The sequence below is a fragment of the Cololabis saira genome, chromosome 6 (genome assembly GCF_033807715.1).
Source record: "Cololabis saira isolate AMF1-May2022 chromosome 6, fColSai1.1, whole genome shotgun sequence".
Taxonomy (NCBI): domain Eukaryota; kingdom Metazoa; phylum Chordata; class Actinopteri; order Beloniformes; family Belonidae; genus Cololabis; species Cololabis saira.
This window is the reverse complement of record NC_084592.1, coordinates 20,478,714-20,497,446: the sequence shown is the minus strand read 5'-3', so window position 1 is coordinate 20,497,446 and position 18,733 is coordinate 20,478,714. Positions and strand designations below refer to the sequence as shown.

Below are 18,733 nucleotides of genomic sequence, written 5' to 3'. Positions count from 1 at the left end.
AACAAAGGAAAATGCATCTAATACATGTAATAACTGTAAAGTCTAGGAAAATATGGATTCATAGATAAGATGGACCACTTACAGTCTATTAATCTATACCTTGAGCACATCCATGCTAATTTAACATGGCTTTCGATACTGTGAAGTATAATTTACTTGACCTATTTTGCATATTTCTTTTAGAAATAATGCAAATAAGGCAGCAAGGGGCCTCATTAGAATTTGGAGTACCTAAGAACAAAACTCTTCAGTATTTTTCTCATTTAACCATCATGCTCTTCTTGCAAAGTGTTGTTTTTGTCAGGAGCTTACAACATTTTAGTCTCTGCAAAGCCTTTCAAAGACCTGTATAATGAATGAATAAGACACATTCACTGACCTTCTACCCGATTTTTGATTCACTGGCAGTTAATGGATGCATGCATAACACATCAAGGTTGTGATCTGATTTATCTTGCTGCCCTGGCTACTGAAGCCATTTAAATTATGAATATTACTTGAACAAAGATTTGCTCACAATTCACTGAGATTCTGGAGGTGCTAACATCACATGCAAGATAATTACTGATTGTTTCTATAAAACAAATAAGCTTGATTTTGCAGAGAACAAAGGTGCCAGAAACAAACGAAAATATGACTGATGGTGTGTGTCATCAAAGGAAACATGGGAGATCTAAAAAAAAAAAGCCATCATGCAAGTACACCTTTATTTTAATCTATCAACACACTATGTGGACATCTTTTTTTACCATTAGATTGACCTAAATGGCCATGTGGTAAAGAGTGCACATGCACATTTGTATAGTGCCTTTTAATCATATATCCTCATTTTAAAAAACTGCAATAAAATGTGTTTTCATTTACCCAATAAACACAAATGCTTTGCCTTTTTTCTCTACAATCATGCACTCACTGATGAGTCTTTTGGAGTTCAGGTTCAGTGTCTTGCCCAAAGGCACTTTGGGACGTGGGAATGGGGACTGAATCTTACATCTTCCATTTAGAAGAAGACCATTCTTCAACATGAGACACAACTGCCTTCTGGGCTATCTGTCGATGATTAGAAGATCTTTGGAAATGTTAACAAACAGCTACAGCACATTAGTAGCTAGACTACCAAACAGGTACAGTGTATGATCAAACTGCTAATGTCGTCAAACATTTATGCGTTTCTTCTGAAAGGGTGAGAGGGAAAGGAGAGCAATATATTTTATAAAAATGTGTTTTAACCCGTTTAAATGAATGAATATCTTGAAATATAAATGCAGAAATCCCAAAGAGAAGGCAGACATTTTGAGATGGCTCTAAATTATTTTGTTTATTTTCCCCCATGAAACACTTCATTTCACACAAGATCATTAAGCAACTGGTACAATTTGTTCATTATCTGTGATAGTGGCTTATTGTGGTTGTGGTGCAATTTATTGTGTTTTGAATGTCTTTGTGTTTAATATTGAATCACTGTAGTTTTGAGGACATGGACTCTATAATTGTTTCTGACCTAAAAGGAGTTAACTTACCTGAATGAATTATGCTCAATTCAAGTCCATTCCACTTTATTATTCTGGTGAAGAGACCAGTTTTAACCAATTTTCCAACTTCTGGTTTGAAGCCAACAAGGAAATAAGTTGCAATTTGCCAAATAACCACTGGAGCCTGAGTCCAAATGTTTGTTTGGATCCTGGTTCAAAAGACGGTTTGGCCTCTATAGGTAGATTTCACATCCATGACAACTACGGGGGGGGACTTTTTTTTTGTATCACATCAGATAAAATTATTTAAAAGTGGAAATGTATGCACAATTAAGGGAGTTTTTAAATCGGTGGCCAGCTGCTAACACTTTTGCACTGAGCATAATCATTCATATTCTAATGAGAATATATTTTGTTGTGCTGTAAATTTAATAAACAAACTGTTGTGACTGCCTGTGGGTCAGCTTGGAATAGTCCAACAAAGCTGAGCTAAAAGCAGGCAGCGTGTGATAACCAAGCGTTGGCTAAATGGTCATATCTGATTTTGCCACTGAAACGACATTTTAAATGCATGGATTGGCTGAAGGACCCACAGCGACTCATTTCAGGACCCTTCCAACGGATGCTTACTGAGACCTGCAGTCAATCATCCTGTGACGCCACACGGTTTACCCAACTGCAATAGGTCCAACCCAGTCAAGCAACTGCAGGTCCCAGCAAAGCTCCACAAGTCTTTTTCTGAGCTCTGGCAGCACATGTTTCGGATGTTTCTGATGTAGCCAAGCTAAAAAAACTAATTGTAACTGACATATGGTGGCCGTGTTCAAGCCGGTTTCTCAAGCCTGTTAGTTCTGTCCATTTGGTACCACGCAGTAAGAGGAAAAAGAGGCTTCAAAACCACTCTTCAGAAAACCTATGTGTGACGTCACTTGAAGTTTGTCCAGTTCTTATACAGTTTGTGGTTTTTATGTATACTTCTATAACAATAAAGACAATGTGTGAGGCATCCAAGAACTAACACCAACTCTCTTAATCAACGTAGTCACCGAGTGTATTTGAGTTTGCAGCTCAACATATAAAAAATTTAAGTAGCTATACAATCAACTGGTGATTTTACAGCCTCGGTGGAGCAATAAAATTGCACAAATACATTGTTGCATGAACTTCAACTTTCATAATACACCAAAAAGGAAAAGGAAAAAGAAAAATTGGTGTGTAGCTTCAAAGTTCTTATAATATAAATGTGTCACCATTAAAAAAAAATAAACATTGGATGTTTTGAAAGTGCTTGTTGAAAAACAAGATCGACATAAAACACACGAATGTAAAAACCTGCCTTTCAAAAATTAAATACTTTATATCACTACAAATATGTGCTGGTAGCTGTGCTAAACATGAACCAGCCTCAATGAGCACAACCAGACTGAATTACCAGCCAAAAATCATTAAGAAGCTCCAAACTTTGCCTCCCATCTCTGTTATACTGAGGAAATCCACCAAATCTGTGGCAAATTTCATATTTATATTTGTGGTTTATTCCAGTCATGGTGAACTCTGATTCCACCAACTGTTGAATACCTTAGGGCAGCAACATACTGTATGTTGCCACCAGAAAAATGTACTTTATAGAAACTGCAAGACCTGGACTCTTTAGCCAACACAAAGCCCTGAAACTGTCATGAAACTGTACCTGATCCTATGCAATTCTTCAATAAATTCTTCAATCAATCAAAAAAGCCCTGGTAAAGGATGCTATGAGACAGCTAGTCGAGTACCCTAGCATGTGACTGATGGACTTCAGAAACAACTGATCCACATATAAATGAAGGTATATACAGAAGTGAAGGGGGTAACCCAAATAATGGCAATGAAATTATGTAACCTTTTATTTTAATTTTTTTTAAATGTGTCTTATTTATTAAAATCTTTAAATAAACAGAAATCCAGATTTACCATACATGTTGGATTTATTACGAAAGATGTAACTAAGTGAAGTTATATATTAATTTGAGGATGCTTCACAGTGAGATGCATCAAATTACTAGAAGAATAAACAACATCAAATCTAATTGCAAAGCCAGCAAAAATGTGTGATTCCATTATCAATGTATCCTACCATTATATATTCCCACTTTATACTATTCAGTGTTACAAGGGTCTGCTGGAGCCTATCCCAGCTTTTACTGGGCGAAACGTGTAGTACAAAGATTGGCATTTCGTCCCAGGGTGAGATTCAGACCTCCGGTTGCAATTCCCAACAAATATTGTTAAAGTAATAACAAAATTAAACTGTTTTCCTCTTCTTTAATATTGTTACAGTCTGCTAACCAAACAGGAAATGCAACGAAACACCCCAACCAACACCACACACACACAACCCATGCTGCCCATGTCTCTAAATTTGTCACTGCAAAAATATATAAACTTATTTGTGTCCTCTGCATGCCCTGCAGATTAAACAATACCAGCAGGATCATGTTTATAAAATAAATAAATGGTTTCGACATTCAGGTGTGAAAAAACAATTAAGTTCATGTTCTTGAATGTCTCAGTTTAAGATATGTGTTGGTATTCTGCAGTTACTTTTGTTGTTGTTGTTTTTTGATGAACAATATGTCAAAATGAAAAGAAAATGACTTCCATTTGGAAATGTAAAACATAAAAACAAAATTTTGATTGAGGGAGGTCTCAAAGTTAAGGCTTGTGTCCCAGTCTGAATGTGTTCAGAGCTGTCGTAGACAGGAGGTCACATGAAATTCAGCATAAACTAAGTCATGATGTTCTTGTGGCAAACAGACAAAATGACAAATCTGAAATGCGTGACAAAGAAACAAAAGCTATTGCACTGCAATTTTCCTAGCACTATTGGCACTGGAATCAAACCAGCAAAGATCTTGCTTCAACTCTAAAATCTATTACATTTGTGTAGATTAAGCACTCCTCACAATTACAACTCAACAAAGGTCAAAACTGTATTTTACAGATTTTGTCTTTTCCGAGACTTTATACCTGAAGCTGATACTCACTGTTAATGGAGGATATTTAATTCTAAATATTCCAGAATGACAAATGCTTTGTTCTCTATCTGACAGCATAGTGTGACAATCTCAGGGTACACTTCAACCCAGAAAGCAGCTGCAGCAATGGCTGTGCTTTAGCAGGAGACGGGGGAAATACAGCCTAGCTTCAACAATAAGGAAAAGGTTATCATAGAAAAATGTATTTGCTGAGTAGTACTACTAAACCAGTCCTGCATGTTTTAGATGTTTCCCTGCTTCTTTACACCCTGATACAAAGGACTGTGTCACTAACACACTTGTGCAAACCTGAATGAGAAGCTGATGATGATCATTAATTGGAATCAGGTGTGTTGATGCAAGGAGATATCCAAAACATGCAGGACTACGGCTCTCTAAACCCTTGAGGGTGATTTCATGTGGTTATAATGGGTTATAGCCACCAATCAACTGAAAAATATACAAACTTGGACCAGCTCGAGAATGAATAATTAACAACTAATGCAAAAAAAACAAAATTTCATGTTAGTGTTTTTTGTTTGTTTGTTTTTTACTACTATAATAATAATAATAATAATAATAATAATAACTAATGCAAAAAACTAACATTTCATGTTATTGTTTTTACTACTACAATAATAAAAACTAATGAAAAAAAACAATATTTCATGTTATTGTTTTTTGTTTGTTTGTTTTTTTTACTACTATTTCGAATACTATTTTCTAGTTTTGTATACCCGATTTATATAAACGCTGGCCCATCAGATCCAAGTAGTAAAGAAGAAAAAACTAAAGACTGCTCGGTGAGTTGTAACTCTTATTCAATAAAGTTTCTGTTCTGAAAGCCCTCGGAATTCAGGAAAACTGTACAATATAAAACGACAAAGTAGGAGACAAAATACCCCACGATGATGCTTTTACGCAATGACAATTCAAAAGAAACCCATAGATATACAGAATGTGGCGTTATCACCGATCATCTTAAATAAAAACAAAGTATCATTCTTTTTTAAATCCAACTTTTCAGTTTCTACACGTTTCCTGGACAACGGCCCAGAAAAAACTACTTTGTCTGACTTTTATCGCCCTTTCGCCGTAACTGACCGTGTTAAAGAGTGGGTGTGCAGCAAGTGCAGAAGAAAAGGATGCTACCTCCGCTGTAGCCACGCAGCTCTAGCTTAGCTCTTTAGCCCCGACGACAGAAATTTGTGAAACAATTAACCGGGAATATTTTTGCGACTAAGCCAACAAAACTCAGGTTACAGCCTCACCTTATCTCAGAAAGTCCCTGTAGTTCTTTGAAAACAACGACCGGCGGACACAGCAAGCGACTTATTCCCCAGTTTGGAGCTGTTTCGCAGCTGTTGACAGCAGAGGTGACGGTCAGTGACTGAGCTCCGTCCGCAGATGCAGCTCGTCCTCTCGTCTCCTCCGCGTCACCCCGGCAACCCGGGCCGTGACGTCACCCCGTTCAAACTTTCCTTGTCAGATCGACAGCCACGTGCTCAATCTGTCGCCCAGACCCGGATTAACTCAGTGTGGTTCTCCAGGGTGACCACACTTGGAGTGCCCCCCCTCCTCCCACATTTTACGCAAAAAAAAAAGGGAAATTTACTATGGTTAATTATAAACATGCACGTGCAGAGGGGAGGCTCAAGCACCCGCCCCCAGGGGTGCAGACCCGATGTCAGGATTGGGGGGGGCACCAACGTGATTTTAATTTTTAATTTTTTGCCAATATGCAACTCATACCATGCCATAAATTGGTAAAGGCTCGCCAAAAAATACTGCACAGGGAATCGTTTATTGTGCTTACATTTCTAGTTTATTTGTTCTAAACAGCCAACAGTGTGTGTCACACACACTGCTTTACTTAAGTGTTATATTTGTAAATCATAATTTTAAGGGTTTTGGGCATGTAGTGTCTACTCATCTTAAATTCTTTTCACCATCTTCCTTTTATCCTATGGGACTACTTTATGTTTGATTGATTATTGAAAAGGCTTCGTTGAAAACAGACGCATACGACCGGGAGGAGGCAGGAAAACAAAGGAGAAGTGAGCCACATGTTGGCTACGGGCAGGTACGAATGTAAACAGAAAGTTGACAAAAAGTCATTGTCGAGCCTGTCAAAAATTTAAAAAATATTAATTCAGACTAAAAAAAAAATGTATGGAGTAGCAATACTTTCATTCTGTACACCTCAAAACGCACCGTGGATGTATTATTTTTGTAGAAATATATTTTTAATAAATATTCTACATAGTCAACCTTTAAGTCTGAAAAAACATTTTTTCAATTTTGAATAATTTAGCGTATTTTTATTGGGGGGGACAATTCATGTTTTTCAGAAATTGGGGGGGGGCATGTCCCCCCGTCCCCCCCGGGATCTGCACCCATGCCCGCTCCCTTTGCCCAGATGCCCAAAGGGTCCTTCTGTCAAAGGCCTTAAAAAAAAAGATTTCCATTTTCAAGTGTGGACCTATCGTGCCATTCATTCACCAATATCATCTAACAATTAATAATAATTCAGCTAAATAAAATGATATGATGAACATACATCCCCCTCCCTGACATGCACCTGGCAGGCCCTCATCACGTGCCCGGCAGGTAGCACATGTACCAGTTATTTATCTTGTATTAATGAAATTTATGTTATGATTCAGATCTGTAATGTTTTTCTGTCATTACTTTAGTTTTGATTAGTGGGTATCCAGACTTATAGTTTTGTATTTTTCCATTAGTTTCCATTAATTTCAGTATTAGTTTTAGTTTGTTATTATAATACGGGGTATTTGTGGTGGGTAAGGTTTAAGAAGTTCAGAGCAGGTATTACAATACAAAACACAACAGTGTTTTGTATTGTAATGTAACAAAGTAACAAATGTAACAAAGTTATTTTCGGAAAATGTTAAAGTCGTGTTCCATGTGTCCCTTCTTAAGGCAAGGCAAGGTAAGGCAAGTTTATTTATATAGCACAATTCAACACAAGGTAATTCAAAGTGCTTTACATCAACATTAAAAGCAGCAAGACATAATTAGACACCACAGATAGACATGAGTGTACAAACGCCATACTACACTGATGCTCCAATCAGAATCCAACTCACATGCCAATGTAACACCACATGTTAAACATCATCATTTCAATCATATATGGCCTGTCTGAGGACTACATGCAAAACTATTACAGCATATGACTAAACAATCAAACAGGCCTACTGAATGAGCTGATGTGAAGGTAGGGAACAGCACATGAATAAAATAGCAATGTGTAGGCTGTTAGATTCAAGGTTTTAAGTTGTTAAGGCACTCACTCAAACGCTCCTCTTCCAGCAAATATATAGAGAAAATAACAAAATATGACATATATGGTCCAGTTAGTCATTTGATTCTGTGCCCCCTCATTGGCTGGTGGCCCTGGGCGCTCGCCCGGTTCAGTATATGGATAATCCGGCCTAGTCTGTCGCTGTCAGCGGTTCAAATCATCCTCAGTGCAAAGGTGTAAAACTGCTACTAGTGCCAGTACACATATTTATTTCCAATTGACACACTGGTGAACATGTCATCAAACAACTTAAAACGCAAGGTTGAATTATCAGATAATATCAAAGGTTTATGGAAGCGTCGCTGATGTCAGTTATTTTACCCAAAATTATTAGAAATGAAGTTTAAACACGCATGCTGCTGCATTTGGAAGCACACTGAAAAGCACACACAAGATTCAGGCATTTAGTGTGTAGACTGATATATGCAAATAAAACCAACTTTCAAAATAACGTCTTGTTAAGAGTATTTGATTCTGTAGTGAAGTCCAACTTTATACATGAAAACATCTTTGAAAAACAGGCACAAAAAATTGGAAAAAGTGATGTTCATGATACTGTACTGATGAGCAAATACATTTATACAGTTTATATATATATATATATATATATATATATATATATATATATATATATATATATATATATATATATATATATATATATATATATATATATACATATATATATATATATATATATATATATATATATATATATATATATATATATATATATATATATATATATATATATATATATATATATATATATATTAAAAAAGAAGGCAGATACATAACATGTTGAACATATTGGGACAACGTCTGCATTTTGGCCGATAATTAACTTGAATCTTTTTATTATTATCATAATTATCATCTTTTGGTAACCATTAAAACAGAAACGTTTGTGAAAACAGAGCTTTAAATCACGACATACACGGAAAAACCTCAAGATAGATTTATTATTATACTCTAAATGGAACTTTAGGTGTTGTTTTTTTAAGCATTAGCATGTGGTAAAAAAAGAGAAGTCCTTGTTGAGCACACGTAATTTAAATTGATTTATTTTATAATTTGTTGTCCCTTGAGCTTATTGATTTTTCTTCCTTTCAATTTTATGTCCTTGTAGTCATTGCTGTCACTGGAGCTTCTGGAAGCAGAGTCTATACATAGGAACGGATGGATGAAAGCATATGATGAGGGTGAAAGCAATGATTTGATGAATTTGTCCATCAGGCCGCACGATACCTGGTATTTTAATTGTAGAGCATTAACGAGGGAGGAGATGAGAGCAGTGTCACGTAAAATCCAAATGTCAGCCCTCCTCGGTCATTTGTCTGTTGCTGCCATGCCAGCGGCAAGCTGGGGGAAGGGCAAATGATCTGTCCCCTTCAGACAGATTTTTTTTTTTTTTAAAGCATCATGATTAGAAAGTATAATGAGATATCAGAAACACTGCAAAGATCATCCCTGCAGAGACTGAGAGAAAAATTAACTAAGGCATTTATTTGTTTTATTACTTTATCTGTCCACAGATGGTTACGGATTCCCCTCCAGGCTCATCAGTTGAATCCACTGCAATCCTTTTATTTCCCTGACATTAATAAATACAGATTTTAATCATGTCAGCGCACACTCCTCTGATCCCTTTAACACAAAAGCCTTCCAGCACTGATAATGCATTTGATTTAGAAAATGGCACAGTGTCATCTTTTGAGTTTGCACCCACACTATGAGAGATGCATGATTTTGCAGGGATCATTAATTTAAAATTTAACAGAACATCGAGGTTAGTTTTCAGGCGCAGAATTGTACGCCTCTACCTCTGGGTTACATTGTACCTTTAAAAATGATTATGAGATGCACATTTTCAGCATTTAGTTTGAATCAAACAAGAGAAAATAAAGAAATACTTATGTATATTCAGAGGAGAGGTTTAAGCGTTTATCTTAGACATGGGATTAAAGCTAATTTAGAGAAAATGCTTTCAGGTAGAAAGAAGTGTAGAGCAGCAGTTTTGTCTTTGTATATGTCTTGGTCAGTGAGCATTTACCTGCATAGCATCCTTGTTTTTTTCCAGCCTTTTAATTAAACTGTGCTGCATAATATAGGTGTGTATGTGTGTGTGTTGGGGAGCAGAATCCTGTGGGGAAAAAAAGGACATAGACTTAAAATCATACAAAGCAAAGAGCAGTTCTGACTTTCCTTTATGCTAAATACCTTTTATAGAAAAGGACAGAATCAATGAGCTTTTCCAGTTGCATTGCCAACCCCCCTTTAAGAGCAAGACAATGGATTTTATTTAAACATAATTAGGATAATTCATATATCTGATGATTTTACAAGCCTGCATTGCTCTGTTTAATTCCATCTGCCACGTGTGTCTCATCATGCATACCAATGTCTATTTTAATTGGTCATTCTGGGTCGGCGTCGACCTCTTCCTGCTCCAAGCAGTGGTGTGTGGCAGATGTGTGAATTAAATTCATTTGTTGTTATTTGAGTGTAAATAGGCCGTCGCAGCTTTTGTGATGAAACAGCATCCCCTCTGCGGCAATAACATACATCGTGTCCCAGTTACACAGAAAAAGAGGTTGCAGGCATGTGACGGGATGAATGGCATAAGCCTGGGAGAAGTAAGTGGTTTAGACTTCAAAAGGGTAATCAAAAATAAACTTACAAACATGTATAAAATATACTGTTACCTGTGAGTTTGTAATTTTTCTTTGTTGTAGCTCATGTCATTAAAGACATATGTGCATTAAAATACATGCGTGTTCAGTAGACACTTTTTAACAGATCTAGCAGGCCCACATTAATATAAGACAGAAAATAGTTCCTTTTAGTGATGGTGGATAGAGAAAGCCATAAGCACGTTTTAGTGTCCCATCTGGTGGCCAAACCTCGACATTACCCTGAAAGGCTGATGGGGTAAAACAAGGTGGATGCTTTTCAAATCTCTCTTGATCCACGTCTGCCTTTTTTTTAAGAATTTACCACAAGGTGCTAAAAACATCAAAAGAATGTGAGGTCCATGTGGCATCTGCGGCCAACATTTGAAGAGAATTTCTCAGATGACAAGACTTCCTGGAAGTCTAAAATTAGACGTGCTTGAAAAGCATGTCCCGCCGACTTCTGTCAGTTCAGTTTCATCTTCCCCGTGTTGAGATGTCAACAGAGCCACAGGACTTATAGAGTGACACAGCTCAGATGACAGTGATTTAGATACCCTTTCAGATCTAATTAGGCTCCATCCCCAGTTCTGTGTCCTAATTCATCTTTTTGCCTTAATTATGCATGGACACATGAGAGGGGCGTTCTACACGCATCAGAGCAGGCAGTCCTTTTGTCAAAGAGACAATCTTTGAATGTGGATTTGGTAGCAGAATCCTTTTGTAAATACGTCCAAGTACTGCTTAGAACCCCTTTTTGATTCGGACCCATTGCATCAAAAAAGTACATAAAACATACAGTCAATCATGTTTTATTATGTGAAAGCAGACAAGAACTCAGATCATGCAAAACTAACCGTCATTCCATTCTGCACATACAGCAAGTGTTTTTACTTTTGAAAATATTCATTTCATTCATTTTTAAGTCTTTTTGTGACTTTTACATCTGAATTTTATTTAGAAAAGTGTAAGAAATACCTTTTTTTGGAAATAGTTACAGAGTCCAAAGTGGGAGAATACATTCATAATGAATTGGGAAGACTTAGATTGCTTCTTTTTCACAGATAAGCAAGAATACACTTCACATAAAAATATACTGCATTTTCCAACTGCTGACACAGAAAAATAAACATAAAGGCAGAAACATTCATCCCAAACCATTTAAAGTCACCATGAAAGAGTTAGTAGGGTAGCCGTTGCCTCTGGGTTTCCACAGATTTCCAATAAAAACAGAAGTTAGTGACGTTGACTCCCCCGACTTCCTGATAAAGAGGAACAGTCTGCTATTGGTCATTTTGAGGTTTCCTCTACAATTCTGTATCCTGTGCCCTAATTAAAATTATAAATTTGAAAGAAAAACCTTATATATAGTGGATTCAAATTTAGTCCATGTCCCTGAGTGCAGGATGATTAAATACTTGTTTTCCAGGACCACAGGTAAAAATAGAGCTAAGAACGACAGCATTACTTATTTTTTGTCATTGTAAGGCCATATACCCATTCATTGCCAATTTATAGTTCTATATGGCTCATATACAAAGATTTATATCAAGAAATCTGATTTCATGGGGACTTTAATACAATGAAGAGAAACTACAACATTTGTCTTTAATACAGAAAAAAAAACAGAAGCTTTATGGACAATGTGACTTCATTTTATCTACATGCATGAAACAACCATGCAATTACTGACACTAAAATCTTTTTTAGGCCATTAAGCCATTTCCCTTCCGTGTGCTGGCGATAACTTGTGACAATAGTCCCGTCTCTACAAATAGTGACCGTGGTGAATGTCCACACATCTTTTTACATCCAACGAATGTTCAAAAACCTGGATAAGGCTTTAATACTCCAACATGGCTTGGTTTCTATCAGAGAACTCCAGTTAATAAATCTACATTTCTCAAAATCAGGAGATCTTAAAGTAAGGCATGCCATTTACATGTGCAACACATATCCAGGATAATCCAAAAAGTGCCGCTGCGATCAGCAATCTGGTGCACATGTAAACGGCCCACTTTGAAGAACATTAATAAGCTAAGGTGATCTTGAATTTGGCACCTGCATTTTATTTATTTATTAAGTGAGTTGAACAAGTATAACATACTAAAAATCAATATACATTCAATTCTGCTGAAAATACTGGCCCTTTTCAATTAATCTTCCTCTTGTTCGTCTCCTAATTTTGCAGGAGTGCAATACTTAATCAGTGGAACGGCCTAGAGACTGAACTTCTTTTTACTTCCTCACAAAAAACAGGTAAGCTTTGCACTTGATACAACAGATCACTCTCTAAAAAAGAAGAGAAGTAAGCTTATTATACGACGAAGGGAAACTGTGTAGTGCCTTGTCCCTAGCATAATTTGATGGTACTGCATGTTCGGATAAAAATGCACAAATCTGAAAAGTGTACTGATAATTTTTCATTAATGCAGACAGCTAAACAAGCAGTAGTGAGATGTTTTTGTGCCTTAGTGAAGAGGTGTGGATCACTAAGCTTGCTTTGCTCCCAATCATGCTTCACTATCCAGTCATTGTGTTTAACCCAAAACAGTTTGAGCAGTTGACTTAGCAGTTGTCTTAGCATCTAAAATAGCCACCCACTGAGAAGGAGACTTTTTTTCTTTTTTTAAATTGTGAAACCGAGAGAAAGTTCTCCTACGGCATGCTGTCAGTCTCCTCAGTCTCCACCAGACAGGACTCGTCATTCTCCAGGACTCGGAACGGAGGGTGGTACTCGAACGCTGTGAGGACGGTGGAGCCAAGATTGTGCTTCTGGTGCACAAACCAAATCACCGCAGAGACTCCCACGATAGCCACCACGCTGAGAATGATCAGGGCGGACAGCAGCGCACTAGGCTCTGAGGAGGATAAGGAACAATGCAAGGAAGGTCCCGACTATTAACACAAGATCACAGGGGAATACACAGAATAACTGCCGTAAGGCTCAACTTACTGTGTTTGGCTTTCTCTGGCTCTGAAATGTAAAAAGAAAAAAAGATAAAGAGCACATGGTGAAACAACAAACCCAATCTAATCTTTAAAAAGGTCAGACGCTGAAATTCTTGTAGAAACTCATGAATCAGCTTTTTCTGTGAAAAAAATGAAACAGAAAAATCAGCTAATATAAAAGTGTCGCATAAAGACCTTACCCTGAACGGCCTCGCAGACGACCCCATTCTCCACTTCATCTGTGCAACTGACGTTTTCCCACTTTCCCGAGCTGCTGTGCAGAACCACACATGTATCCATGGGCATGAGGTCTGACTGACCGGAGCTGTACTCCCAGTTCGTGTACGTTACAGGCTTCTCATTTAACCATCTCATACCTCCACCTGAAGGGACAACAGTTTGGGAGAGGTGCATCACTTTTGCTTTTCTTTTGGTCTTTTTCCAAAAAAATCCCAGAAACCAAACTAGAATATGTTACAGCACTAAAAAATATTGAAAGAAATGAGCGATATGCTTGTTTCCCCTCCACAAAACACCCTCTATTGTGCCTGAAAGTTAAGCATTCCCAGCTGTTGCTCATGAATGCTTTAAAATAACAACAACACAGGATTTCCTTGCATTCTTTGAACAATCATAATTACAGGCTTTCCACCTGGTTATCTTGATTGGTCATTTTTATTGACCGCAGTTTGATTGCTATCGAGAATCAACTCTTGTGTTATGAAACTGATCAGGATGTTAGTGCAGTCCATGGATCACATGATACTTACTGTCTGCGTCATAATACATCCCGAGCCAGATGTTGACATTGTTTTTCCACACTTCTGGGCTATAATGAATGACAAAGTCATTTTCCTTAGCACTCTGGATAGTCAGAAGCTCTACAAAAAAGAAAAAAAAAGACAGAATAATACATAGAAGATGAAAAAACAGCCCACTGCTAGTTTTACTTTTATCAAATTAGTCAAAAAGTAGAAAGTATCACGCACTAAAGCCCTGGCAGAGGGACTTTGCTCTGTCAAAGGTGTAACTTTTGATAAGGTCTTCTTTCCCGTGGACAAAGTGGTAACATTTGTCCTCATCGGGTACCCAGGTGCGTCCATCTGCAGGGCAATCTGAAAGAAAAAAGAAGAGGGCTGTTACTTGACCTCTTGTCCATACCAGAGGTGTTTTTCCCCATTTACTTCTCCTCATGGGTCTATCAACAGTGACAATGCACCACCATGTTAGACCTCGGGTAGTACACTCCTATTTAAAAAAAAATCAAGACCAAAAACATCAATAAAAAAGGCTTCTTTTTGGCCTCAACTGTCTTTGGATGCCCTTTTGGTTCACAAATGCTTTTATAAGGATAATCAGCTGCTTCAGCAAAGCCCCTGGCGTGGGTTTTATTTTTTTACCTGGCTGAGGAAAACTTTCCAACTGCTGATGCATTTATTCACACCCTCATCAGCTGATTAAAAAAAAGCATTCTGTCGGATCACCTTCACCCTGACTTGTAAACTATATACTGATCATCTGGTCACAGTTTCGTAGTTAAATTTATTTTGGTGCTTAAACTTCCACCACAAATTGAAAGACCTGAACACCCTTTTTGAATGACTTTTCTTAGCTGCGTGCATCGCTGTGGGGGGTAAAGGAGATTCGGGAGGACAACATACCATCTTCTGATAGCAATTTGAAGATACTGACAAGCCAGAACATTGTTATACGAACTTTCCAGAGTCTTAATCTGCCCTGTTGTCCTGTCATGAGTTTCAGCTTGTGACTTTTGTTCCCCTTTACCATGGCACTTCTTCTTCTATGTAGGAAATTGTGTCTGACATGTTCCCTTTGTGTTCATTTTAGTTTCACTTTAATCTAAGATGTTTTAAAAACATGTACAGTTGGAAAAAACACTGAATAAACAACTATCAAATCTAGTCAAGTCGACCCAATATACTGTACACGACATTAACCATATACTGTTCTTTCAAAAGTATTTAATCAGAATATATATATATATCCAAATCGGCAATAAGCAAAAAGAGTGAATTAAGCTTGATCTTAAGCTTGGTTTCAGCTGCTCAGCAGTCCAGGTTCTTTTTTGACTTATTTCTTTTTGTAACTATACAGCATTGCACACACAGTCATATTTGTATAATGTGCTTTGCCATTACTTTTCGGGACCAAGAGAAAAGTTTGTCTGGGTGGCAACATAAGTTGTTCCCAGGACTGTGTATATATTACATCTTAGAGTATTAATGGTGCCTCCACAGGCTCTTTCAAAAGTATATAGCTTAATATATAGTATAAATTCATTTATTTTTAGTCAGGAGTTGATATTTGTTTTAACCTTTAAGTGTGACGCAATACTTTAGTGTAGATACACTCGCAAATTCAGGAACCAGAAGGTCATTTAATTCAACTTTTCAAGGTAAAAATAAGCAAACCAAGCTAAAAGCAGCGTTTACACGCCCGTCTGCTGCATGTATAAATTTACTGGAAGGTTTTTGATGTGAATCCTGCCATCAAACCAGTTAAAGAAGAGCACAAAGTTCAACACACTGTCCTATCAGGCCTGTTGCATTCTCACACCCGCATATAAAGGCTGATTTATGGTTCCGCGTTACACCAACGCAGCGCCTACGCCGTAAGGTACGCGGCGACGCGCAACCTACGGCGTAGGCTCTGCGTCGATTTAACGCAGAACCATAATATTCAGGCTTAATACGTCTTCAAAATATACCCTGTTCGTTTATCTCGTATAAAAAAAGGTTTAAAGGTTTACCTCCCGTACGACCCAGCTGCAGGTGACCACAGAAGACTAGGACAAAGATTAGTAAAGGACTTTTGGTCCGTGACTCCATGGTGGCTGCAGAAATCACGAGCTGCAGTCTGACTGTTGTTGTTCTGACGGCGGTGGACTCAAGTGTCAGCCCCGCCCACTTCTGCAAACACGGACAACCATTGGACGAAGCACACGTCAATCATATCTACTGCCTTCAGTTAGAACATGGTAAAAGGAAGAATCAGTGAAAGATTACAGATTGTCAGTGTCGTTAAAATTAGACATGCACAATTAAGGTAGTGTTTCCTTTCAAGTAGTTTTACTGTCAACGGGCAGCAGATTTGTACGTTACTTGAGCCATTCACTGTCTATAATTTGCACATAGAAACCCGTAGATGGCGCTGTACACACAGTTTTGCAAATGTCAATTTATATTATATTATATTATATTATATTATATTATATTATATTATATTATATTATATTATATTATATTATATTATATTATATTATATTATATTATATTATATACTTTTTGACATAGATTATGGATTATGTTTATATAGTTTTGGCTTTATATGGACAATTATTTAAAATTTTGGGCGAGTTTTATTGATGCACAGTCCTTTTTAAATCACACAGTTTTTATCTGTCAGCAAATAGACTGCTGAACAAGACATAGTTCTGGTGACAGACTGAACTGAGCGTGTCTCTTGCAAACAGAGATTTTTTATATTATACACACAAGCCCAAGACTATTTATCGTTTTTCTATCTTTTTATTCCACGTATTGTTTTATGTTTTTATGCAGATTATTCATGCACTATGCACTTTGTTTTTATGTCTATCTTTTAACTGAAAATGATGAGCCTGCACAAACAAGATTTTTACCCGATTGATTGATTGATTGATTGATTGATTGATTGATTGTTTGATTGATTGATTGATTGATTGATTGATTGGTTGATTGATTGATTGATTGATTGATTGACATCACTATGATATCATTTTGATTTAATCTTTTTTATGGATTATTTATATTTCTAATGTTCTAATTTGTATTTTTTCTGCCAATGAAGACTTTGCAAAATGCTGATGCATTTATTAAGTCTCATCAGAATCAATTCTGTTTACTTGATAGGAAAACTGTTTTTTTTTTGTTTGTTTTTTTGTAACGCCACTTTCTTCCCTAATATTTAAATAATATTTGTGTGCTGTTAAAAATATAAATAAAAAGTGGATTCTATAATTTGCGAATAGTTAAAGTTATAAATAGTTATAAAGATATACAGTACAGACCAAAAGTTTGGACGCACCTTCTCATTGAAACAAATGTGGAAGTGTGTCCAAACTTTTGGTATTTACTGTACCATGTTAAATGAAAATATACAGTATATCACTTTTTTCTCATTCATGTACAGTAAATTAAGGGTAAATGACCAAATGAAGAAATGTTTATCACTGAGAAGCACCAGCATCAGAGGATACCAGTTAATGTAATGTAAATGTGTGATTGGTTTCTTGTTAAATCCAGGATTGAATTGGAAAGTTTTCTTACATATGAAGCCATTTAGTTTCTCAAAGTAGAATGAGAGGCAGTGCCTTCAGTTATCATGCTCCTCTTGTTCAGGGCAGAACACCATATCTACCGTTAATATTTGGCTTAAAACTTTCCTTTTTGATAAGCTTATAGTCACAGCTGGCTTGGGTGCTCTGAACCATTCTTTTAGTTACGCATTCTATATGATTATACTGCTGGGTGACTTCCCATGATGCACTCAGCTCTTTCCTCACTGTTCTCTTTTTTTCTTCTTGTATGTAGCCTACCATATATGTCATTATTATTGTAATTAACATTATTATCTTGTTGAAGTCTCCCTCCTGCCGTCTTAAAACCCCCAACCAGTTGATGCCGACAGCTGCCCTCTTGAATCTGGTTCTGCTAGAGTTTTTTTCCCCTCTCCACTGTTGCCTTGTGCTTGCTCAGGGTGGGAGACTGCACCAAAGTGAAAATTAAATGCAATCTTAGCAAGGTCATTTTTATGTATTACTGAATTCAGAATCTGGGCTCTATTGGAATCACTTTGATTAAATAAACGTCAATGAACTGGAATTGTTTTTTCCTCAATTTGATTAAAATTAATTTGTTTTCTGAGTAAAGCGCGTTGAGATTACTTTTGTTGTGAATTGGCACTAAGCAAATAGAGTGAATTAAGTTTGATCTTAAGCTTGGTTTCAGCTGCTCAGCAGTACAGGTTCTTTTTTGACTTATTCCTTTTTGTAACTATACAACAATGCACACACAGTCATATTTGTATAATGTGCTTTGCCATTACTTTTCTGGACCAAGAGAAGGCTTCTCTTGTCTGGGTGGCAACATAAGTTGTTCCCAGGACTGTGTATATATTACATCTTAGAGTATTAATGGTGCCTCCACAGGCGACTAGTGACACATGCCATCCGTTCTAATTCACATCCTGATGATGATAATGGTGGCTTTGGCATGTGAATTGTTTTCTGAC

General features: G+C 36.9%; 2 protein-coding genes across 6 annotated transcripts in view; both read right to left on the bottom strand.

Annotated features, from left to right (window-relative positions):
• LOC133445978 (bromodomain adjacent to zinc finger domain protein 2B) overlaps positions 1-5,866 on the bottom strand; it is a 49,159-nt gene extending 43,293 nt beyond the window's left edge. For all 5 annotated transcript variants that reach the window (XM_061723592.1, XM_061723594.1, XM_061723593.1 and 2 more), the window contains exon 1: positions 5,761-5,866. The gene's annotated coding sequence lies outside the window, so the exon portion shown is untranslated. The remainder of the gene's footprint in view (positions 1-5,760) is intronic.
• A 5,419-nt stretch (positions 5,867-11,285) lies between these two features.
• On the bottom strand, positions 11,286-16,337 carry cd302 (CD302 molecule). Its single transcript, XM_061723591.1, has 6 exons — positions 16,212-16,337; positions 14,431-14,556; positions 14,212-14,322; positions 13,642-13,824; positions 13,446-13,466; positions 11,286-13,350 (listed from the first exon to the last, which is right to left on the bottom strand). Exons 1-6 carry the CDS (start codon positions 16,288-16,290, stop codon positions 13,148-13,150), a joined length of 723 nt encoding a protein of 240 aa, XP_061579575.1. The 5' UTR covers positions 16,291-16,337; the 3' UTR covers positions 11,286-13,147.
• Between the last annotated feature and the right edge of the window lie 2,396 nt (positions 16,338-18,733).

Bases quoted from the DNA above. Each gene is read 5' to 3' on its own strand.
- cd302 (XM_061723591.1), bottom strand. From the start codon at position 16,290: ATGGAGTCACGGACCAAAAGTCCTTTACTAATCTTTGTCCTAGTCTTC. The intron at 14,557-16,211 runs GTAAACCTTTAA...TTTTTCTTTCAG, and splicing joins GCAGCTGGGTCGTACGGGAG to ATTGCCCTGCAGATGGACGC. The intron at 13,467-13,641 runs GTAAGGTCTTTA...TTTACATTTCAG, and splicing joins CGTCTGCGAGGCCGTTCAGG to AGCCAGAGAAAGCCAAACAC.